Here is a 25,892-nt window from a genome sequence, read left to right on the forward strand (position 1 = left end):
CAGGGGCATGAGTGCTGGTGCATGAGGGAAGCCGGTCTTCCCGGCTATAAAGCCATCCTACACTCATTCAATCCCTGATTGCAGTTGTGTACTGTTTGCTTGACTTGTAGTGTTTCTTTAGTAACTCGTATTTTAACAATCAATTTTATATCTTTAGATTAAATGTAACATTTCCTCCATCCTCTGAATTGCTTTAACATTAACTGTTGCCGTGTTGATCGTGACAGGGTTTATCTCTAGACTGCTGCTTTACTGCTTAGATCTCAGTCTGCAGTCCGCATTTGCAAAATACATTTGGCTTCTAATATGTAGTTCTTCTCCTTTATAACCCGCAAACAGGCGCATGGGTGCCGGCGCGTGAAGGAGGCCGGTCTGTGCCGTTCCATGGGTGGTCCGCTTCCTCTTTCCCAACCCTTTTCTGGCACTGTCCTCCTGTTTTGTGCTGTTCCTTGGTAAGAGCAGATTTTTCAGGAATCTTTTCCTCTTTGGGCTACCCTATGCCAATCGACTCATGGGTCACTTGCTAGCCTTACATATCTTGCTTCCCTGTGCCTCATTCTTTGATGCCTTTGTGGAGCTATGTCCTCTGTAGCGAGACATCCTCCAAATGCTCACATGCGTATTGGACTTTTGAATTCACGCTCCTTAGTCAAACATGCCGACGAGGTTGCTGATTAGATCTGTACTCAAACACTTGATATATTCTGCATCACTGAGACTCGGCTTTCTAACGTTACTGACCATGCAGCTTCGTCTGCAACCCCGCCGGGCTATCAACTGTTTCGCACCGACTGGAAGTGTGGCAGGGAGGGTGGTACTGCCATCATTATTAAAGATAGCATTACTTTTTATAAATTCAATACTACCCTTATAGATGAATGTAAACATACTGTTATAAAAATTGTTGTAGATGCTAATTCTACTATTTCTTTTGTAAACGTTTATCGGCCTCGTATGCCTATGCCTCTTTTTGAGGAACAACTCCTTATGCTCCTCGGCGACCTCATAAAGACTGCCTCCTATGTTGTCGTCCTTGGTGATTTTCACTTTTGGGCCTCTCATACTGACGATTGCCTAGCTACCAACCTAGCCCTCTCCTTAGAAGCCTATGGCCTTCATCAACATACTGAGACTCTCACACACAAAGATGGCCATATTCTTGACTGGGTTCTCTCTCAACGTCTTACCTTGCATAATTTTGACATCACAATTTGTCCCTGGTCTGATCATAGCCTTATCACGTTTCTTCTGGATTTGCCTGGAAAACCTGTAAGGCTCCATACTAACCCGAGGGTCCAAAGATCTGTCAGGAACTATTGAAAAATTGCCCCAGATGAAGTATCCAAACTAGCTTCTCCTCTGCTTGCCGATCCTCCTCACTCTAACTGCACTGACACTCTTGTCGACTAGTATAATAGGATTATCTCTACAATAACCAATACCTTGCCCCCCCAACCCCTTTAGTTAAAACAGTGACATCTGAAACTTTGGGTAAATCTTGGTTCACAGAGGAGATTCTTAATCTAAGAGCACTTAAGAGACAAAAAGAACAGGCCTGGCGGAAAAGCACAAATGCTTCTACTCTTGCCTCATACCCCATGGCAGTGTCTAATTACAAAGCTGCAATCATCGAGGCTAAACAAACCTTTTATGATGAACGTATTAAATCTGCACACTCCTCACACAAAGAGCTCTTCACAGTCCTTAGGGACTTTGAGGGTAAAGATAATTCCTTCCCTGTCCTGGTTAAGAGTAATCAATGGTGTTCAGACATTCAAAAGGGCTTCAGTGGAAACCTGAACTCTCATCGCAGCAAGATTGCTTCTTTGAGATCATCCTCTTCTAGTACCACCAATAGTACGTCTACCTCGGACCTTACTCCTACACCTCCTGCCCGCACTACCCTTATTTTCAATTTTAAAGTAATTAGCGATGCTGATCTCGCTGATATTATTGCTGGCTTAAAACCATCCTCATGACCTGATGACATTTGCCCTCCTATCAAAATTAAAGAATCATTTGCTTGTATGACCCCGTCTCGTTACACACCTGGTGAACCCATTGTTTGCTACCTCTATAGTTGCTGAATTTTTGAAGAAGGTAACGATCTCCCCTGTGATCAAAAAGGCCTCCCTCGATCCTTCCTCAGTCACCAATTATCGTCCCATAACCAATACTACCTTCCTTATGAAGATCCTTGACAGGATTGCTTCTCTCAAATTCAAATACATATTGAAACCAATAACCTTCTTGGTCTACTTCAATCGGGTTTTTCGAGCACTCCATGGCCCGGACACTGCCTTGATTGACCTAAAGGCTAACTTATTTCATATCGCAGATTCGGGACAGGTTGCGCTTCTCATGCTCCTCAACCTTTCAGCATGTTTGACCTTGTGGATCACTCCTTGCTGCTTGAGAGGCTGGGGAGTATTGCCAACTGCTCTAGAAGTGCTATACAATGGTTGGCCTCTTTCCTTGGACCTACATCAGCCCGGGTGGCTTCTGAGGGCTTCAAATCATCTCTGGAACTCCTTACCCGTGATGTCCTACAGGGAGCCTGTATTTTGCCTATTCTCTTTAACCTGTATATTCATCCATGTTGTCAACTTCTGGACAATCTCTGTGTAGACTACACTAACTACGCTGATGATACCCAAGTTGTCATTAAACTCTCCGGCAACTATGAGAATGACCTCCTGAGTATCAATTTCATCTATGGTTAGATTGTAAACTGGATGATTAACAACTCCTTGGCTCTTAATGGTAACAAAACTGAACTTATGCTCGTTGGCTGCACCCAGTCACTGCTTAAAGTAGACCCTAGATATTCTGCCTTTGATATTGCAGTATCCTCCATTAAGACTAGCCTCGGAGTTAAGACCCTGGGTGTCTATCTTGATTCTTCAGTAAATATGAAGAAACATGCTTTTCAGGTGAAAGCCTCATGTGCCTACACTACCCGCCTCATTAGGCAGATTAAATCTTTCCTATCTGCTCTCAACGCTGCCTCCCTTGCAGTTGCCCTTGTCAAATTTAAACTTGACTATGGGAACTGCCTTTTGGCTGGCACCTCTAAAACTAACATGAAAATGTTTCAGGTCACTCAGAACAATGCAGTGTGTGCTGTTAGCAGCCTTTCCAGAAGATAGCACATGACCGAGGGCCGTATCGCTTTGCACTGGCTTCCTCTTAAAAACTGTATAGCGTACAAGGTCTTACTCCTCACTCAAATATGTCTTTGTGATAAAGCGCCAGCATACCTTATGAATCGGATTAGACCTTCTTGTCCTGTTCGTTCACTTTGTTCTAACTCTTCTCTGAAACTGGTTCCACCCAGATTTAAACTTGAGTGCTATGGTGACATCAGTTTTGACTCCATGGCCTCGCGCCTGTGGAATCTCCTTCCTGCTTCTCTCCACCTTTGCGATGAGCTATCTTCCTTTAAAAAATCCCTCTAAATGTTTCTCTTTGTCTCTGATGGTTAGATGTAACTTTTCTCTATGCTTCCCTGGTCCAGACCTTTCTCCGTCTTACTTTCCTGACTAGCTGCGCACTGAGGCCTTTGGGCGAGTTGCGCCTTATAAGAAGTATATAACAATAACAAAGGTACTAGGTCTTTTCCGCCCACGTGAGACGGCATATCCACTGTATTGACTCTATCTCAATGTCCAAGAATGTAATCGTGGTGACGAGCCCCTCCGTTTTGTCCTACACCAGTGGGATCCTCAGCTCCCCTGCTACCTCCTGAAATGCAGTCAGTGTGTTCAGACACTGGCCCTATTCAGATGGGCCCAGGAACAGGAAAGCGTCCAGGTAATGCGCCACTCTGGCCCCTGCCATCTGCTTCTTCGTGTCCCATTCCAAAAAGGTACTGAAAGTTTCAAAGTAGCTGCATGATATGGAACATCCCATGGGCATGCATTTGTCAAAAAAGAACCTGCCTCCTGCCTGAAACCCCAGCAACCGGTAATCATCTGGGTGCCCTGGTAACGATTGGAATGCTGACTCAATATCAGCTTTTGCCAGCAGTGCTCCTCTTCCCAACCTTTGCAGCTGCCTGAGTGCGTCATCGAATGATGCATATCTTACTGAGCATATCTGCTTCCTGATTGCATCATTAACTGATGCCCCCTTTGGGAAAGATAAATTGTGAATAATTCTATACTTGCCCATCTCCTTCTTGGGAACAATTTCCACCAAGGAGCACACAAACGTTGTGTCCCGGTTGCTCTACAAAGGGGCCCCAATTCTACCCATCTTCCTTACCTTTTCAATGGGCCTCATTACAAATCGCCCGGTATGGAAACAACGGTGGCGGTAAACCCGCCACCACCGTTGTTTCCATGCCAGGCGATCACAACTCCTGCAGGCGGGAGGTGATGTTCCCGCCAGGTCTGACCTGGCGGGTTTAATACCGCCTGCCTGCAGGCGGATGAGGAAACACCGGCAGCATTACGAGATGCTGCCGGTGTTTCCATGATCCCCATTTCCATTGAGTCCAAAGGACTCAATGGGAATGGGGATTAACACCATTCCGCCTCCGTGATTCCTGGGAAACCGGGGTTGTAATGCCCCGGTAATTCCGGGAATCACGGAGGCGGAATGGTAATACGAGTCCGGCGGTAACCAGGCGGTTTTACCGCTGCGGTTACCGCCGGACTCGTAATGAGGCCCAATGTTTTTCTTTTCCAACAGCAATCCTGTGTTACTTGTAGCTGAGAGCTGATTTTTTGTAATTGCAGAGCTGACAAACCTCTACACTGGGATTCTAAACCTCGTAGAAAATCCCTCCACCAGTACACGTGCCTCCTCCTCTCTCAGGTACCTGTTTGTCCATGAGTGCAGTACATCGATCCGGATGGACGTAGGAAATGTGCCCGGCCCCATGCTGCCACCCTCAATTTTGTTTGTGCTCCCTGTTCTTTGCTCTTTTGTTGCATTTCTGCTCCGGGTGCCCCAGCAACCCACAAGAGGAGCATGCATGCTTAAACTTACACACTGTTCTTGTACAGGTTTTTGTGCTATAAACCCAACACGTTCCCTTCTTATCCCCTCCACGGGGCAGGTCTGAAAGGACTGCCCCTGTCTTGGTGACCATACCCCCTAACCATGCCATGCTGGTGACTAGCCCAGAGGTCAAGAGTCCTAGTCACCTAGTCCAACTGCACGCTCCTCGCCTTTGAGGTTCTAAATCTTTCATTTTATGTTAACCATATAACCAAGGTACATTCCCTGTACATGTATACAATCAGGTGTAAATATGACCATAATTTCTGATGCAATTCTGTGAATTTTGCAACCACTATCGCCGCGAAAATAGCACATCCCTGCGCTCCAGTTTACTATTCTTTTCTCTTCTTTTCTTTGTTTTCCTCTTAGCTTCCTTAACCTCATCAGACACCATGGGCCTCATTACGAGGTTGGCGGAATGGGTTTACCGGCATTGGTAATGGTGCCGGTAAACCCATTCCGCCCTATTACGAGGTTCCCTTGCGGGACTCGCACAGAATGTCTGGTCAGACCAGAAGTCCTTTGCGGGTCTCGCGAGGGGATCAAGGAGCAAATAACGGGCCCGTTATTAACGGGCTGGTTATTAGCTCCATCCCCATTCCCATTTAGCCCCTAGGGGCTCAATGGGAATCAATGGGGCTCAAATGAGAATGGGGAACGATTTTTTTGAATGGGGACTTACCGGGTCCTCCAAGGTTGGAATGACCCGGTAAGTCCCCATTCAGGGAACCCGGATCCGGACACGATTTTGGAGGCAGCCATGGCGCTAATAGCACCATGGCTACCTCCAAACTCGTAATGAGGCCCCATGTAATTTATTAAAGCGGATATGTCAACAAATGTGTCTTTCCAAATGGTTTCTTTCAATTTTGGGGAAATGTGCCATGTGAGCTTACCTGATGGGTAAGAGATGGGAGCAGCCATTGCCCTTGCATCTCCGCATGCAAACCCTATTGCATTTTGCCCCACTCCTGCCACCTCCCACCCCAAGGTGTTTGTGGGCCCTGCTCCCGGGATAAACCATGCCCCGTTGGCCGTCCATCTTCTGGCAGAGTTGGAGTGTTCGTTGTTATCCCTGTGCTGCTGTGCTTGTGCCCACTGCTGCCCCCCGGCTGCCTGTCGGTTGGCCCATGGGCCTCCTTCTATCCCAATGCTTCTAGGCCCTGTGGCCAATTGCCCAGCCGGCAGCCCGATATTTCCTGTGATGGCGGTGCCCTGGTTGGCGTGCCATCCTGTGCCACCTTGCACCGGTGGCCACGGGGCTCCGATTCTCCTCTGCCTGTTATCAGGGGCCCTCCGTGTGGGAGATGTTGGCTAACCTGCCCTGCGTCCATCCTAGTTACCTCCCATTGCTGCTCCCTCATATTCCCTGATAGCCATGGCTGGGCCTGCACTGCTTGCCCTTGTGCCACCTGCTCCGGCCCACCCCCAACTGGGCCCCCTACCATATTGGGCACGCTTACCTCTCCACTCTGGAGCCCCCAAAGCGATGGCACCCCACCCCATGTGCTTGGTGGAAAATTGCACCCTTATGCCCCGATGCCTGCTCCCCTGAGAGTGGTCTCACTGCGACCTGGGTCACTCCCCTCTCCCCTGTTTGGGGGACCATTGTCCCCAGCATTGCTCTTGCCCCTATGGTGTTTGCCCCTGTCCCTGTGGTATTCACCACATGCACCTGTGCGGTCACTGTGGGCCCTTCCTGGATTCCTCTTCCCCTTGTGCCTTTGTTATTCTTTTTTCTTTTGGGCGAAGGGAATGCCACTCTATGTGATACATTCTGCCTCCTAGGTCGTGAAGCCACCCCTTCCCCGCCCCCAGTTGTCTGCCCTTGCATCCATTGATTGGAGGCCAGCTGCTCCATTACTGTGTCAATCCTCCTGTCCTGAAGAAGTGCAAACAGGGCAGCTATCTTCGATGAGTCAATTTTCTTAGCTGTGGGGTTTTATTTATTTATTTATGTGTATCCTTATTCACCCTTCCTTGATTTTTTATGCAAGCAGGCAGGCACCGCCGAGCTTTGCGCTCCGGTGCTACTCCCTGTCACCCTTTACTCCTTTTTACTCCCTGTGCTTTCAATATACATCCACAGACACCTTTTTGTTTGTGTAATGTTTCTCTGCACGCCCTGTGTTGCCACTGTTCACAGCTTCCTGCCCAACACTGACAATGTAACAAAACCGTGCCCGCGGCTTTTAGGCCGCAATAATATTATGTCAAGCCCTTCCCACACCTGCGTTCTCCCACCGACCCCTAATACCACATACAACATGGGTAAAACAACCGCTACCAAATACCCCGAACCCCGCCCTCAGTACACACCAAACCCCCTGTCACCCTGGAAGGACTCAAACATTAATACCCGCACATATCGCTCCCACCCCCCACTCTCCTTCCCTCAAGTTCCTCCAACAAGCCAGGGGCCGACCGAAAAATTCCTGCGACCCGCGACCCGGCGGAGTCCTCGAGACAGCAGCAGAGGGGAGTCCTACCAGGAAAGCAGGCTCCCCGCCTGAGTGAAGACCAAAGCAAAAGGAATCCCGGGGTGCAGGCAGCAGCGGACCTCGAAACCATGCATTGCAATGGATGCTGACAGTTTCTTTCGCTGGCTTCATAAAATGTGAGTTTAGTTGATTGCACTGGGCCAGCGTGTAGTTTGATTTCCACCAGTAAATGGTGACAGAGGAAGTAGAGACAGACTGTCCACCCTCAAGGCATCTCATACCACAAGGGACTAAAAACCAATGAAACCAAACACATATTTTTTTAAGTATGCCATATATATTTCAACTCTCTAACATTAAATATCACAAGCCTGATCAGTGCACGCTCGCACTAGTGGCCCACAAGACTCCTCTGTGGACGCCTATAACACACACTCTCGACATGCAACATCTACAAAAGGGCCCACACGCAGTACCTGGGTTATTCCAAACGACACACATCAACAAAGTGGCAAAGCTATCATGCACTGTTCCTCTTTCCCCACTAACCAAACCCCTCCCAGATCCACACGAGGGCCAAGGCTCCAGGCAAATGGCGGAGCAGCAAACATCCCAACAGCATGTATGCATTGAGGAGCACTGGTCTAATGGTGCAGCGTTGTTGTGATCCACCTGGCATGTGCTGCACTGTTCCTCCCGAGCAGCAGCCGGCTGCCACAGTGCAAAGCATGCATTGTTCACACCCAGGACGCGCCCTGGCCTCTTGCAGAAGAGCCTTGCTCAGTCTGATCTGCCACAAGCAGCCTGGACATACATGAAGCAAGCCAATGAAGGCATTTATTCAGCGCATTATTTAGAAAGCTGGTAAAAATATTAGCTGTAAACCATTACCTCGCCAACATCGTAGATTGAGACATGCCCGTCTGAATCTCCTACTGCCACCTCTTTGCCACTGGGAGACCAGCGCACACGGTTCAGAGCCGATGCCCCTTCGACGGCCACACTTGCTGTTGGTACCTAAAGCCAAAAGAATGACATCCGGTAATATTAGAACATGTGTAACTATCAGTTAACTTAGATGATTTCCAGATACCTTCCTGCAGTGGCTGGGAGCCCTGAACCTTTTATTTATTTATTTTATTGAGCATTTCTATGCCGCTTTATACAATGGAAGTGTGTTTCAAACCTTCCCCCTTTCAACTAGGCCCCTCCCTTATGGACAGGGAAGAGCCACTCATTTTAACTTATATGGTCTTTCCCCTTTCTGCTGTGGCTTGGCAGGCGAAGAACGGTGGACTGGAGTGTTGCCCAATGCTACATATCTGATAGCAGTCAGTAAAATGTTACAAGCACATCTTTTACATTTAGAAAGTTGGCTGGACAGTTTCAGGAGGGAAAACAGAAGCAAAAAGTAGACACACACCAGGGTGATGGGGATAAATTACACAATGGGGTGAAAATGAACAAAATGTTTGGATCATAAGTTTCTTTCAATGTAACTGGGCTTTCCTACACCAAACGATAAGGGCGGTGCTTGTTAGGAAAGATCTCTTTTTGCAACTACTCCTCCATAGTTTATATAGACCCCCTTTCTTTCTTTTTGCTTTGTTTTTAAACCTGTTCTAACTTTTTTGAAGGGCAGTTAAGCCTTCAGCTTCACTTTCCTTCCCTTTTCCTCATTGCTGTAGGGAAACTGATCAGTCCTTCAGACTATCTGTACTGGGAAAACTATGTTTGCCTTTTAAATTCTTGTACGTTTTAACATTGCACATATGTTCATGAAGTAAAACCACACATAACACAAGGGTAAGTGCTCTTTCTTTAAAAATACATTTTTTAATATAAAATACAATGGCACGAGTGGCCATGTTTTTTTTAATGAGCCATCTGTGTCGATTGTCCTGAGTAGTGATTATATTTGGTGGCTGTCTGGTTATACATGGTTTAGACTATCCATTTATTTCCAAAAAATTATGATTGCACAAGCCCAGTTCAAAATGTCACTCATTTACTGAAAATGCTCGCGTGGCTTTCAGAGCTTTTCAAGTCAGAGTTATAGAGCTTTGAATGGAGGTGATCAGAAGTCAGCAGAGCATTGTTTATCTCTGTGGGGGCGAGGGGGGGTTTTCATTGTGCCACCCTGTTAAGACCTCTGTCAAAAGACCACAGAGTAAAGGTGAACGAGGCAGGCTTGTGTTGCTTCAGGGCTCCTTTGTACTTCCCAGCGAACGCCAAATGCTAATCGATTGCATGACATGGAGCATGCAAAAGCATATCTTGTATTGAAAAGTCCCCCAGAAAATGCATGCTTGTTCCTGACCTTAATTACAGATTTGATAACAGCAATCATTCTTGTGATTGCTTAAAGAACGAGTAGGGCCACACATGAGGCATTTTCTTGGGTTTAGTAAAAGGCATTGATAATCTGTCATATGCCATGATCACTGATCTGTAGGCAAACTAAGCATTGAGTGATCCAAAACGTAGATAATGATTAACTACAGCAATAAGACATTATTTCTGAAAATTGCCTCTGTCCGTGTGTGGAAACTTGACAAGAGTCAGTAATTCAGGCAAGCTACCTCTGTGATAGGGGACTATGTGGCGCTCTGTAGTTTGACAAGTCTGTGCCAATGGGCTCATCCAGTTGACCAAGATAGCATACGTTGCCCCATGGCTGGAAGGAGGGCCTCGCACTCCGGGCTGACTGTGAAAAGGAGAAATAGGTGGAGCGGAACCACCGTAACATAACCAAAAATACATTTGTAATTCACAAGGCAGACTAAATGTACACAGGCATGGAATGTTTGCAGGCTACTCTGTGTTATGTTCGCTGAATGAACTCCATTCACAAATGGTGGCGACTGGCCTTGGAGACTGGCTTGTAGGATACAATTTGAAAATGTTGCACTCTGGCTAAAATACAGATAGCTAGAAGATGGAAAAATGGTGGTCTTCATTAAAGAAATAAAGCTTCAAATGTCTGAGGAAACGTGTGCGTCTTCTGAGGACATCTGGAGAAGGTTTACTTAGAATGAGATAAGAAGCAATGCATAATCAGGAATGTCATTTCATGCGTTAAGGGATCTCATTTTTCTATGTGCATTTGTGATTGTATCTATTTTCATACTTTTGCAGAAAAAAAGTAACGAGCATCTTTTTCTTTTCCTAATGCTTTTATTTACATAGCGTTATAGGAAGAGGGGGGTCATGCATAGGATTTACTCCAATCATGGCCACAAGAACAGCTCTTATGGCGCGCCCTGCAAGGATGTGGCTGTCCATGTCCTATCTCTGTGGGGGCCAGGAGGGCTTTTCCTTATCCCACCCTGGCATGACCTCTGTCAGGAGGCCACAGAGTAAAGGTGAATGAGGCAGGCTTGTGTTGCTTCAGGGCCCTTTTTAACTGCCCAGCGAACCCCAAATGCGAATCGATTGCATGGTCTGGACCATGCCAAAGTATAGACAGGGCTTGCACAGGATGTGGACATGCATGTCCTATGTAGTACAAAAGTTAAACACATAAAAGTGAACAAATGCTGACCTTAATAGCCTAGGTTCGCCTTCATTCTTTTTAGCTTTGAATCCATTGAAATGTACATTATGAGTACACCAACCCAGGCCAATTGAAAAAACCCTGCACATCTTATCCACCACACTGAAAGGGTTAATGCACTCCTAGCTACTAGCCTATCCTCACTCGTCAATTCTTAATTGCGTCTTTAACCCGCTATGAAACATACCTTTCGGAGACCATGGCAAGCTTTCAAAATACTCATTAAAAATCCCATGGAGGGAAATATACAGAGGTGGAACTTCCCCGCTCCAAGTATAATACAGGTAGACACACAGTTAACTTTTACTACTGTCCTTCACTTCATAACAACACAAACACAGAAGCAGGCTACTAACTCCATACATATTATAAGTATAAAATAACTTAATAATTCATTTAAAGTATTTCAATGTGAATCCACAATTTCGTCAAAAATAGAATACATCCTTCATCGTTGCCTAACATAAACATTTTCCAGATATCATTTACATTATATTGCTTACATAATCCCAATATAGTATGTACCCCATTCATTTCTTCCAGCATTGTACAACTTAAATGTTTAGCTGTTTCAATACACTTTCCATCACACAATCAACAATATCTGTCTTCCCTGGCAATTCCAGTGCACGCTCCCAGCGTTTCAAGTGTATTGACGCAAATGAACTTAATTCTGATATATGCCCGGATCATGTAATTACCAAGAGAATGGGCAATGTAAGTGGGGGTGTTTCCTCTCCTTTGATAATAAGGGACATATAATGCTGTTGGTGATTTTCCTGCAAGGTCTACTAAGTTTTGTTCACAATTCTGCTTTCCAATCTAGTTACCCATCTCATTCTTAAATCTCACATATGTGAGCAAAAGGCTTTTGCCGTTTAACCTACTGATCCATGTTCTAGCATGTGCAGCCAATCTAGTGATGTAGCTAAACTTCATATACACACCTGTGCTAGCCAACACATCCTCAAGTAACAGGATTGGCATTCATAACTTTCCAATACGTATGTAGACTGCTTCACTCAATCTTGCCAGTAATGCCAGTGATGTCAAACTCTAAATAAATATATTCAGCTGGCAAACTATTATTTCATCGCATACTTGTGCGCAATATGCATTTCTCCAATTTTGCCACCTCCATCACCATCTTGAAACCCCAAAACTCTATACCATAGGTTATAATGGGGGGAGAATTTGACTTTTATATAGCTTGACCATAGTGCCAACAGAATACCCTCCTGCCTTGTATGATAACCATTTGATGGCACCAACCACCGGAGCGGTCCTGAGCTTAACATTCTGCAGCTGTTGCCTACCATCCAGTTTCGAGTCAGCAATCACACCAAGATATGTAGTTATTAACTGTCTCGATTCTATTGCCATGTATTGATCACTGGCACATATGGGGTTTAATTATAGAACAACTCTTAGGTGAAAACACCATTATTTTAGTTTTACTAACATTAATCTTCAGTGGGCAAATTTAGATTGTTTGTGCTGAAGGCAGACTAGCAAAATAAGGCCTAAACATTAAGAACTTCTAAACATGGATAGGTCTGAATGAATCCCTATTCTTCTCTGTGAACTACTAATTTGGATTTGAGTAAAACAAAAAAGTAGCTATAGTTGCAGACCACTCCAGAAAGTGTTTTCGTTTATCTTCCAGTGTTGCAAAGTGCGACTTCCTGGTTTTGTATCTGTTTAGTGAAGTAGTCATGGAAAAGTATCCTTTCATGTGCATGTCACTCGCGAAGACAATGGCCTTGATTCTAGCGGTATCATTCAGGCACGTAGCATTGATCTTGCCATAAACCACTGGTAGCTTTTTCAAAAGAATTCTTTAATGTGCTCCCTGCATGCAGAACAACCCAGGTGGATTGTGTATCTGGGTTAAGTCTTTCTCCCACCATCCCTGGATCCTGCTCTGATTCCCGATGAAATGACTCCTGTAACCTGTGTTAAGGTGGGCTTCACTACTACTACTCAGCCATTCTAAATGTTTATTGAAGTTTCTTACAATTCTGAACCACATATAACCTGTTTTCATGAAGCACTTGCTTGAGCACTGTAACTCCCACAACATGAAATGCCACTACATGTATCGCCCTTGGAAGGATGAAAGCCAATCCTGTCGGGATTTGAACCTGCGATATACAGGGTCAATGTAGATCTCAACGGCAAACAATTACTCTACTGAGTTATGGGGCGACTGCTCTGCCATGTTAAATTCATGTTAGCAAGCTGCCTCTGCAGAACTCAGCAGGTTGCAAACGGCAAATACGGGAAAAATATATCATTCAGACGTAGATTTGCTGATCCTACGGTAGATGCCTGCAACTATAAAAGGCTGCCCGTTCAGCTCATACACTTGCTCACTAATTTGGTGAACTACTTCAAACTGTGAACATTAAGGCTATATAAACTATACCTCTATCAAAACCCATCTGTCACCAGCGTTAAATGTGATTCTACTGCTGGTGAACACACTAGGCGCCTCCATAGCCTCCACTTTTATGAGGTCCATGGGATGATATCACAACCATCTAACTAAGGACTTTGCAGATCTCCCAGAAAAAGCTGTAGAAGATCTTATCAAGTATTCATACACCCCTAAATAGCTCAAGGAACCATCCCTCGTATCCTTCGTGATACAGCCACTGCTGGACCCAACGTTTGCATGAAAGTATTATCCCACACGCATCCTCCTGGACTGCGTATACATGAATACACGTGGCCATCTTGCTGACCGGCTTTACATTCCTGACACCATCCAAATGATCTTCTGCCCTAGACATGGAATGTAGTTAGTTTAGTAATGAAATAAATGGGGGACCAACCAGTCTCTTCAGATTATAGTTGGTACATTGACTAAATTGGGTTTAGCCATCTTTTTACCTTTACACGAGTTCTCCTCTAAAACCTCTAATTTGTGATTTTATGTAATCACCAGGTGCCATTTGCGATGCATGTTCCTTCGTGCTATAGCATTGTCAGTTGAAGCTGTGTGGCTTCTAAGGGCAAGGGATTTTCTGCTTCCTCACACACGGATGACTTTCCGATCTGCCCAACAATAGCTGCCCCAGGAGCACGTCATTTCATTTTAAGGCCTTTGACTCTCAACGCATAGTATGTGGAGCAGTGGACCTAAAGTCAGTGTGACCAAAACTTGGCAGCTACAACCGGCTTGCAATATTTACTTGCGTCTACATCTACCCAACCAGTCCCCCCTTTCTCCTGTTACTCTGTATCACAGACATTGCACTCACAAGTACTAGGAGCCTTCCTAAATTATAAGCTGGAAAGTTTTCTTGCAACTTAGACAACTCATACAAGAATGCATGCTCTCTTATCTGGACTCAGCGGTTCTGGCATCATAATTAATTCCAAGCACAACTGTGCCAAAAACACTGACAGCCATTTCTTGGTGGCCATGAAAACAAAAACACTGGTCTCCTCCCACTTGAGACCCCTTCATGGTTAACAATAATGGCTTAGATAAGGTTCAGCATCCATTGCCAAATGTGCAAATCCCTGGCCTGCACAGACCTCGCCCAAGCTGCACACGGAATCCCCCACAGGGACAGCAAAGGCCTTGGCTCTACAAGCCTACATGGGATGTAAATCCCAGGCTACTTTTGTTGTAAATCCTGAACTACTTGAGTGGCAACTCCCATCCTACCTGCACTTTAAATCCTAACATACCTTTGCTGTAAATCCTTACTTCCAGGTGGATGGGATGAGCAGAGATGGTTTTCTGTCTTAACTCTCAAACATTGGAATCAATGTTCACTTATTATTAAGGTCCTCTCTGGCCTCATCTTGTTCAGGAAGATCGTACAATACTTACTGTCAGTCTAGTAGGCTATCAGCATAATTTGCCTCATTAGTCATCTCTTGATTGCGGTCCAAACCTAGAAACCCAGTTGGTATTGTGATGCTACAAACTTCTTATAAATAATAACATGGTGTTGTCACCTCACCCAGCGGGGGCTGGGGGGGAGAGGTACCTGTATTAGGGATGTGGTATGAAAATCGCTACAAGCGTCAGGCGCGTGTTCATGCAGTGAGATGACAGACTCCACAGTAGCATGAACCGCACAGTGCATCTTCCAAGCTTTGAAACTCACCCAGCAATGATGTAAGAGTCATTGTGGCATGTTGGCATTATTTGATTCTATATACAAATTACACTTAACATTAATGATCAGAGATCTTCAATTATCATTGGGCGATCCTATGTTTTCAATAAAAGAGTAAGGGGTCAGAGCAGTGTTTTCAGCAGCCCATATGATTAGAACATTTTGGCAGCGGCAGAATATGCTTGGATTAATAATTATAGTCTGGAAAAGAATTCCAAGGGGAACGTACTTCCACATAACTCACTAAAAGTCTTTGTTTTGACAATTTTTCAAACTGCAGGGGCAGGCCCTAATTTACCACCACTAAAAGCCTAGCACGCACAGCCATGGAAGTAACCCAGCGGCATCACGGAAGACCTCCCCACCGATGCCAGCTCTGTGGCCCACAGTCTCCGAGACAGGGGGATGGCGCTGCTAAAAGCAATGCTCTTTGCTTAGCAGCACATTAAGGCTGAACACTCACTGCTTCCTATTGTTAGCCTCCTACTGTAGGCAGCCGAACTGAACCGCAGTTCGCGGAACAATGGTCTCTGCGTGCGGCTAAACCACTGTGCCATCAATTTGCAAAGCTACTGCTCGAGTCCCTTGCTCCTCACAATGCCGGTTAAAGCTCCATCCAGAGAGCTTTGACGATAATTTGTGGTGGCCACCGGTAAGCGCAAGCCGGCTGATTTTTTTTCCCACCCGAAATGCTATTGTGTTCTTTGCCTTTTTGAATAAAAAGTTTGTGCGCAGGCGAGCCCGAGAGATCCTTCCTCCTCCAAGAATTGCAAACAGAGCTCAATAAAACTACTGCGAGAAAGACACGACAAAATGGCACCCATAGGATTTCTTTTCAATGTAGCCAGAGTTCAATAAAACTACTGCGAGAAAGAGACGCAAAATGGCACCCAAAGGATTTCTTATCAATGCAGCCAGAGTTCAATAAAACTACTGCGAGAAAGAGATGACAAAATGGCACCCATAGCTTTTCTTATCTATGTAGCCAGAGTTCGATAAAACTACTGCGAGAAAGAGACGACAAAATGGCACCCATAGGATTTCTTATCAATGTAGCCAAAGTTCAATTAAACGGCTGCGAAAAAGAGACGACAAAATGGCACCCATAGGGTTTCTTATCAATGTAGCCAGAGTTCAATAAAACTACCGTGAGAAAGAGACGACAAAATGGCACCCATAGGATTTCTTATCAATGTAGCCAGAGTTCAATAAAACTACTGCTAGAAAGAGACGACAAAATGGCACCCATAGGATTTCTTATCAATGTAGCCAGAGTTCAATAAAACGGCTGCGAAGAAGAGACGACAAAATGGCACCCATAGGATTTCTTATCAATGTAGCCAGAGTTCAATAAAACGGCTGCGAAGAAGAGACGACAAAATGGCACCTATAGGATTTCTTATCAATGTAGCCAGATTTCAATAAAACGGCTGCGAGAAAGAGATAACAAAATGGCACCCATAGGATTTCTCATCAATGTAGCCAGAGTTCAATAAAACGGCTGCGAAAAAGAGACGACAAAATGGCACCCATAGGATTTCTCATCAATGTAGCCTATTGTTAAAGGATGGCAGAAAGGTCTGTGAATACCATATTCTGGATCAATAATGGTGCTAACATGTCAATAAGAGCAAACAGGGGCTCTTGGGAAGGATAACTGGGAACTTCTATGGTAGAAGCTTAGAGAACTCTTCCAGCTCCTCCAGAGGAGTTTGCCATTGCAGCGAGAAAATGGGAACATATCACAAAAGAAGGGTAAGCTTTAAAAAACGTACAAAAATAAAGATGCTCAAGAGCATTGGAGTGCTTTTTTAAAATAAGTGTTTTAATGTAATGCATAAGATAACAGGCGAGGCTCTCTGTAAAGGAGTCCACCGCGTTCAGTTAAGGCTGCATATGAGAAAAAACAAGAAAATCAGGTGTGATCGATATCCCGGGGCTCATTCAGAAAGGATACCCTTACACCCCCTTTCAAGAACAAGAACAGGCATGTGTACTGCTCTTGGTCTGGGGCGCAATATATCTCTTTGCTACTTTCTCCAGTGTTCTTGTTTCTAGAACACCTAACACACATTGTGCAAGTGGCAGAGGGAAATAACCAAGGAGCCATAAACAAACCCCCTTACACAACATAGGCTCTAAAGAGCAATATTTGTTGTTCACGTTAATTGCACCAAATTGCACTTTTTTTAATCACCTTAGCTGGATAATATGGGCAATGTGGTTATCACTGTGAGTCACAAAGTGTAGGGGGGAAATAATAATGATGTGTTATTTATATAGTGCCTTAATCCAAAGCACTTTACAGAGCACATATTTACATACGATATCACCCACCCAAAAATGGTACTCATTTATCGAACTCGGAAAGACGAAAGGCTGCGTTGGCCTTGCCAGGATTCGAACCTGTGACCTGCAGATCACGCTCAGATTGCAGGAGCGAGCGCTCAACCCGCTGAGCTATCTTATCGGCTTCTGGATATCCCTCTGGATATACTTCAGTTGCATCACAGGTGTGAAAGCTCTGCTAACTGATTACACAATGTGGTCATATTTACATTGCATGTGCTTTCGTGTCCAGCACACAGCCTCGTTATTGCTTCACGCTTCTCGGTTCACTTTTAGGGCAGGTGCTAATATATAGGGACTCATTTAGGAACGAAATATATATTTTTCGGGGAGTAGGTGGATTTCATGGTGTTGTGGATCATTTGCAGCTCACACCGGCTGCCCAAGGTCTGGAGGGGAGACTCCACCTGCAGCTATTCCCGTCTTGGGATTTAGTAACATGTTTTGCATATTTTCATTGAGACTACGTTTCTTCCAACTGAAAGAAGAGGTCTGTTTTTTTAAAAAAAATGCATATGTAATAGCGAACTATTTTTTGAAAACTACTAAACTATTTAGTTAATTATCATTTTTTTTTTTAAAGAGCTGTGGAAGCACATATTGCTGTTCATCACAGAAATGGCCACAGTTTGTATGTCAGTTGACTTGTTAATACACACTTTGCAGAGATAAATACATACACGTCGTGTGTGCACAATAGAATTGGGCATGTTGTGGACAGTAGTAATCCGGGGGAAATAGGAGGTTAAGGAAACAAGTGAACAAAGGCTGCCCGCGTTGCAACCATGCCCTGCTCGGGCAGAGTTATCCACAGTAGTAATCTGACATGCAAGTGAAGTGTGCAGCACACTGTGCTGCAGGGCAAGCCGGCATCCGTCATAGCTTGTGTGGCAGTTACAGAACTTAGAAAATGACATAGGACAGATTGCACAGGGTAAAAGATAACTTCAAGGAGCGGGCCTGCTTTTTTACCGTTATATCTAGGCCGGGCCTGTAACCATGATGCAAACTCAGTCATCTCCGCCAATAGCTGCACTTTGGGAAGCGTGTTACCCTATGTGCTTTCTATAGAGTGAGTTGCTGTCTGGTGGCTGACTTGCTGACTGTTGAACAAGGAATCCTGGGCACAAATCACAGCGTCCCGACTTCACCCAATCCTGTGATCCTGGCCAAATAACTTTGGCACTCTGCTTCTGTTATGTTATCTGCATACATGTGAAGTGCGTGAGCACCGCTACTCGCCACCTAAGCGCTACATACATTCACTGGGTGCTCAGGGTTTGCACGGAGACCACACGAGAAGTCCTGCTGATGACATCACACCACTGCTCCGCAATCACGTTCCACGAGGGGGGTCCATGTACATTGTTTGATGTGCTTTTTATACACAATATGCCTCACACATTTCCAGCTGAAACAACAATGCAGCCACGCAACAAAAAAAAAAAGAATGGAAATGACAGCGGCGGACTGGATTTCTTTTTTTTAATAATCACAGTAATTACACTGCTTGATCGTGTTTACATTTGCCCCCTCCCCCACACCCCCTAAAAGTCTGGCACTGTAATGGAAGAGCGGAGACCCATACGGGATAAAAAATAAAAATAAAAAATAAACCTTTCCAATATGTTCATCTGCTTCGTGGAATGTCTCCGGCGTGCCGGGCCCGGAGCCCCGTGAATGGAAGATAACATGAGCGTCCTCAGTCAAGAGCCAACACCCCCCTCCCCCAAACCCCCCAATCTGCTTATGCATGTGTTCACAGCTTCCAGCACTCAGCTCGCCTGCCTCAATAACGCACCCAGAAATGACACAGGGGGGGGGGGGCTTGCACCGCTGCTCTGCCTCGCCGACCGCTCCTCTGGTCTGGTACCACTCATCCACTCTCTATGTCCGGCCACAGAATCTTAGCTCTGAGATCACACGGCTGTCTGCTGGAGAAGCCGAGAATCCAGATCAAGGCCCTGTGTGTGCCATGTACAAGGACTGTGCCAGCAGATTGATTTACTTGAAACACGTGTTTATAGGCGCGTTACACATGCCATGCCATATCACATCATTTGATCAAGTGCACACCTGACCCCGAAGGGTGGCGGGGCACTGAATAACAGTAGCATAAAACAACACAAAAGCAAGCATTGAAAATTAAGATTAAAATGAAAAACAGAAATAAAAATACAACTTAAAATAAAAAACATGGCACTGCTAGGATAGAAGGGGTTCAACAACAGGGGGCATGCACGCTGCAAATAATACATTGTATGGCTGTGAAGCATGGGGGCATGCATGAGAGCAGGGCACTCTCTTGCATCTGTGAGCGAGGCGTTCCAGAGCCAAGGGGGCACAGCACAGAAAGCCTGGAGCTAGAAAAGCTGCCTTCCCGAAACCAGGGGATATCCAGTCGGAACGGGGCTGCGCCTTGGGGGACCGGAGAGCCACCCCACATGCGGAGCTTGTCGGCTCGACGCGATGGCTGCCGCAGGGTCAAGGCCCGGAATGTTATGCAGCAGGGTCTGAGACTGAGCTCAGTCAGAGATAAGAAAGAAGTGAGCGTGCACACTGTGATCAATGCCCAGTCCCAGGGACCAGGCACGCGACAGAGTGAAGAATAGCTTTAAGGGGGGCTGGGGGGTCCATAAACCTGCATCGTCGAAGGTGACCCCTCACTCTTATCCATCATGACCCGCAGACACAGTACAGCTACAGCGCCTTCTGCCCCACCGTATTAAGGCACGAAAGGTTATTTATATATTTATATGTATGTATATAGCGCGTAAACAGGCCAGGGGAATCGAGGCGCTGTTACATGTGACAGTCTTAATTACAACGGGCGTCAGAGACGCTTTTGGAATCAGGTGCAGGTTAGCTGCATACATGAGTGAAACATTTTTGCAATTAGCGAGTCCGTCAAAGAACCTCCCTAGATCGCATTACGACAAGGCCACACAGCCTTCAGTGTCAAAAAAGAACTTGAAATGTTGTGCTCAAGTCTGCCTGCACCGAAACTGCTTCCCCTGGGCCCCTTTCTCCTGCGCCCTTCAATGCAACCCCACCTTCAATTCAAAAGATTGGACCCTGACCTCAAAGTAGTCCACCACCCCATGCTTTTCTTGTGATCCTGCAACATCTCCACAGTGTCCCCGCACTGTCCACGTGGGTGGCACCTTCTCTGGCGCGCCACTATCTGCCAACATGCTGGTGCTGTGCCATGTCGTGGAATAAGTAACACACGCGGACAACTGATGCAAAGCACCTCACACAGTCCAACCAGCATGCCATGCGGGGCATAGAAAGCCCTCACGTGATAAATAAATACCGCCATCTTGGATGTCGTCAGTGGAGCTCGATGGTCCCGCTAAAGGTGCTTGTAAGCAACAGCAGGCCCAGGTGGAATGCCTGCTGCAGCTAGACCGGCTCTATGTGTTCAGGATAGCCACAGGAAACACATTTGAATTCAGTATAAAAAAAAAGTTTATAAAAATTAAAAAACAGGGGAGGAAGGATAGCTCAGAGGCAACACGTTTGTCGCAACAGAGGTTCGAATCCCGATCCCGCGTATGAAACCACTCGCTGGTATTAAGCGTGTTATACATGAACAATAAAATAAATAAAAAACAAATGCACCTAAAAGGGAGCTATTTACACAGTCGGAAGTTGTACTGACATACTGGGCCGGTTGGGGCCCATAGATTTCCTGTAAGAGGACCCCTGTGACCGTAGCATGTCTGATCATAGGGAAATCCCCCGTTTTGCCATGACTTTCCAGCTGCGGAACGGCCAGGAGGATTGGAGAAGGATGGGTCGGTCCCCCTCAGTCAATATAATGAACTCTGCGTGGCCCTGCAGGCTACTCAGCGGCCACTGCCTGCTGGGACCCCCAGAGGTCCCCCCTTAGGGCTTTTCGCCTTTAATCATCGTTTTAGTGTTGGTGATTATTGGGCCTTGCCTTGAAGCGCTTTCAAACACATTGTGTATAGGCGCTATATAAATAAACTATCATATCATATCAAATGGATAGTTATGGGAGTCGGTGGGCTGATGCGTGATCATACGGTATTATGAAGGAGGCATAAAGACCATTATTAACCAGGTGTTTCTTTCCTGACCAATTGGAATACACATATGTTCGTGTATGTGGAAATATCAGAAGATCAAAGAACACGGCGGCCTCCTCTGCCTTACTGTATCGTGTCTGGCCGCGACACATGTCTACATGCTAATTACATGAAGGCTGGGCGATTCCTCACCGGCCTTGGCGCTCAGGGTTCCCTTTGATGTTCAGAAGCATTCTACTACCCCTGTCTGAGACACCTATTACTCGCGAGCCTGGCCCGGGCAGCCAAGGAGCAACACATGAAAGGGTTAACTTGAAAGCCGCTCTTACCACCTTCCTTGGCATTGCCCGCGTCAGAACTTGGAAAAGATGCTTTGGCGTCACGGGTGACACCCCCTGCCCGAGAGAGGGACTCTGGGGGCAGGAGGCAGGCGGCCTTCCCCCGGGCCCCGCGGCTCTGGCGTCCTCATTAACCAGGCGGCCGCACTTCCTGCCCAGGACACTTCAAACGACTCCGCTCCGCGCACTGGCACGTTGTGTGTCACGACGCTCCTGCCCCGGCCCCACCCGCTTACAGCAGATAGGGCGCGGGCTTCCAAGGTGCGCGAGATCCTGCGTCACAGCACCCGGTCTCATCTCATATATACCCACTGTTCTGCAGGGGTATGCACACACTGCATTTTATTTACACCAAGAGAATTACGAAAAATGGCTTAACTCTACAGTTCTAACTTTTTAAAGTTAAAGGATCCAGGTGTGCGCCGGAGTGAGAGGGTGGGCATTAATGATGGCTGGGATTGGGTTCGTGTTACCCCAATTAGAGCTCTTAACTGGGTGTCAAATAAGGTCATAGCGGGAATCACGGAGTAAATAAAAGGAGGAACCTCGGTCTCAGTGCGGCCGGGCGCGGGCTCTCGGGCCGGGCCGCCTTCACTGACACGATGGCGCTAAACGTGAAGTTAGCATGTCCCATCTAAGGATACGTGTGGCGTGTTTCTTGCGGCTCCTTTCAGTTGGGTTACACATACACCACACTCTTCCTAATCCGGTTGCCATTGAGTGTGGTAGAAGTGTGCTTTTGCAGTGAATTGGTGATAGGATGCCTGGAACACGGAGGCGTTGTGTTTCTGGAAGCATCCGCCCGATGCACGTGCCTGGCCGCGGCCTAAGCTCTCTGCGTGCCCGCGTTGTGTGGAGGGCTGCGGGGGAAGCTGGCGCGGTGGCCGGCCGCTGCCTTTATAAACGCCCCGCTTCGCTTTCCACCGAGTTGCCGTATTCGGAGCGCGAAATTCCCTGCCCGAGTCACACAGAAAGTCAAGAGTATTCGGGTTCCCCATCTCCATGCCCGAGTCACACAGAAAGTCAAGAGTATTCGGGTTCCCCATCTCCATGCCCGACTCACACAGAAAGTCATTCCCCATCTCCATGCCCGAGTCACAGAGAAAGTCAAGAGTATTCGGCTTCCTCATCTCCATGCCCGAGTCACACAGAAAGTCAAGAGTATTCGGGTTCCCCATCTCCATGCCCGAGTCACACAGAAAGTCAAGAGTATTCGGGTTCCTCATCTCCATGCCCGAGTCACAGAGAAAGCATTCCCCATCTCCATGCCGAGTCACAGAGAAAGTCAAGAGTATTCGTCTTCCCCATCTCCATGCCCGAGTCACACAGAAAGTCAAGAGTATTCGGGTTCCTCATCTCCATGCCCGAGTCACAGAGAAAGTCAAGAGTATTCGTCTTCCCCATCTCCATGCCCGAGTCACACAGAAAGTCAAGAGTATTCGGCCCCATCTCCATGCCCGAGTCACACAGAAAGTCAAGAGTATTCGTCTTCCCCATCTCCATGCCCGAGTCACACAGAAAGTCAAGAGTATTCGGGTTCCTCATCTCCATGCCCGAGTCACAGAGAAAGCATTCCCCATCTCCATGCCCGAGTCACAGAGAAAGTCAAGAGTATTCGTCTTCCCCATCTCCATGCCCGAGTCACACAGAAAGTCAAGAGTATTCGGGTTCCTCATCTCCATGCCCGAGTCACAGAGAAAGTCAAGAGTATTCGTCTTCCCCATCTCCATGCCCGAGTCACACAGAAAGTCAAGAGTATTCGGCCCCATCTCCATGCCCGAGTCACACAGAAAGTCAAGAGTATTCGTCTTCCCCATCTCCATGCCCGAGTCACACAGAAAGTCAAGAGTATTCGGGCCCCATCTCCATGCCCGAGTCACACAGAAAGTCAAGAGTATTCGTCTTCCCCATCTCCATGCCCGAGTCACACAGAAAGTCAAGAGTATTCGTCTTCCCCATCTCCATGCCCGAGTCACACAGAAAGTCAAGAGTATTCGGGTTCCCCATCTCCATGCCCGAGTCACACAGAAAGTCAAGAGTATTCGGCTTCCTCATCTCCCTGCCCGAGTCACACAGAAAGTCAAGAGTATTCGGGTTCCCCATCTCCATGCCCGAGTCACACAGAAAGTCAAGCGTATTCGGGTTCCCCATCTCCTGCGTCCAAAGAGCATCCGTGTGCAATATGCGTACCAACAAAAGAGGGGGAAGGCTATTCTTCTAACACCCCCCCCAAACCAACACGCATACATGGGTGCTTTCAGCTCCAGGCTCTGCGGGTGGAGCCAACCCTTGCCACGGGCCCGCTGGCTCCATGGCATCCGATGCGCACGTGGCTTTCCACCTCTTTACACGAGTCTGAACATGTATTACACATATAACGTGCTCGCACAATGCATGTGATATATATCGACAGAGGCATGCATGCTTCTCATAGTGTGTACACACACAGTACACACGATGAATGTACATGCATAGCAATGTAAGAGACACATACCCTATGCCCTTAATTTTAAGAAAGCAATACAAATCTCTCTCTTTCCTTCTTATGTTTGATCTGTTGTATTTCTGCGTTTTTATCATCTGACGGCTCTTCTGCCCTTGACTGGTTGCTGTCTTGTATGTGCGCACTGAGGCCCACGCGCGTGTTCAAACATGAAATAATAATATGAACATACGTACATACATACATGCATGCAGGCACGTGTTTCTGTATCTTTCCATGCAGCTATCGCTTTCCTCTGCTATACCAAGCCGCGTTAAGCTTTCTCCGTGATGGGGCACACGTACCCACATGCTAGAGAGCCCGGCGCACAGGGTGTGTGTATGGCCGTGCTTCTATACCAGTAGATGCTATCGCCGCAAGCTATGACATTGACATGCTAAATTTTATTGCAAGCTGCGCGTTTGTATCGCATTGATTAAAACATCATAATGCATACGTATTTAAGTCATGTATGTATGCATGCATGATGAAATGTTATTTACTGGAACCCCCACACTATGGACATGCATCGGATGAAAACATCAGATGGCAGCTGCTGGTGTACAGCGCAACACGTCTGCTTCCCTATTCCTTTGCACAGTGCAGTAACTTTGCTGAAAATGTTGGGGGGGGGGGGGATGACATCTGAAGAAAAGTTGTCCCAGCAAAATTAATGGGGACAAAATGGTGTGCCATGAAAGTTGGGGGGGGGCAACACCCCCGTCCCCCTAAAATTACGCCCATGCCTTTGAATAGCTGCACTCACTAATACATGGACGCATGGTTTTGCTACCTTACTGTGCAGGAAGTAGGCCGGCCAGGTTCCCCTAAAGTGGAAGGAGACCCCCTTGATCGGCCCTTGATATTGTAATATTCATTTGAAATCACGGTTAAAGGGAAACGCCTGGGCGCGCTGAGATGCAGAGAAACCACGGGTCCCAGAGTTAGAACCAACAGAAAGGCAACTCTCTGGTTATCGGAGCTATGTCCTTTGGGCGGATGTCAATTCATGTCGGCTTCCCAAACGTGGACCCCATGTTACTATCAGCCGTTATGCGGTAGGGTGTTTGGGGGTGTCGGCTGGCGTCGAGGGTGGAGGGGTGCTGCACGGCCAAATCACACCTCTAAACTAGGCCCCTCTCCTCCCCCGAAGGCAACGCCAAGTGTTTTATGTCGCCAAGTGCAAGCCTTTGCATGGGCAGCCCTTCCAGCGTGCACATGCACACACAACACATACAGGGCGCAATGAACATGAACACGTGGACAGGCTGCTTTTAAAACCAATGAGAAATGTAAAAAGTATAAGGGGCGGTGAACTCTTTCCAGACCAGGTTTAGGTACATACGAAAAAAACCGTTTTGTCTTTTAAAGTTAGAAAACACACATGCCACGGAAAGGACACATTGAGAAAAACATGACAGTTGAGGAAATACCATGCCAAAAAAAATGTCATAAGGCGTGCCTGTTTTTAATGCACAAACAACTATAGTTACAAAAGTCATGGAGTGTGGATTTCAAGGAA

The 25,892-nt window shown here is 46.6% G+C and overlaps 1 protein-coding gene across 4 annotated transcripts in view; it reads right to left on the minus strand.

Moving 5' to 3' along the window:
* DYNC1I1 (dynein cytoplasmic 1 intermediate chain 1) overlaps positions 1 to 25,892 on the minus strand; it is a 2,709,604-nt gene that overhangs the window by 104,766 nt on the left and 2,578,946 nt on the right. For all 4 annotated transcript variants that reach the window (XM_069648550.1, XM_069648548.1, XM_069648551.1 and 1 more), the window contains one exon: positions 8,343 to 8,468. In XM_069648550.1, the coding sequence (XP_069504651.1) occupies positions 8,343 to 8,468 (126 nt within the window). The remainder of the gene's footprint in view (positions 1 to 8,342; positions 8,469 to 25,892) is intronic.

The sequence above is a fragment of the Ambystoma mexicanum genome, chromosome 2q, assembly GCF_040938575.1.
Source record: "Ambystoma mexicanum isolate Mex_15411 chromosome 2q, UKY_AmexF1_1, whole genome shotgun sequence".
In the NCBI taxonomy this organism is placed as follows: Eukaryota; Metazoa; Chordata; class Amphibia; order Caudata; family Ambystomatidae; genus Ambystoma; species Ambystoma mexicanum.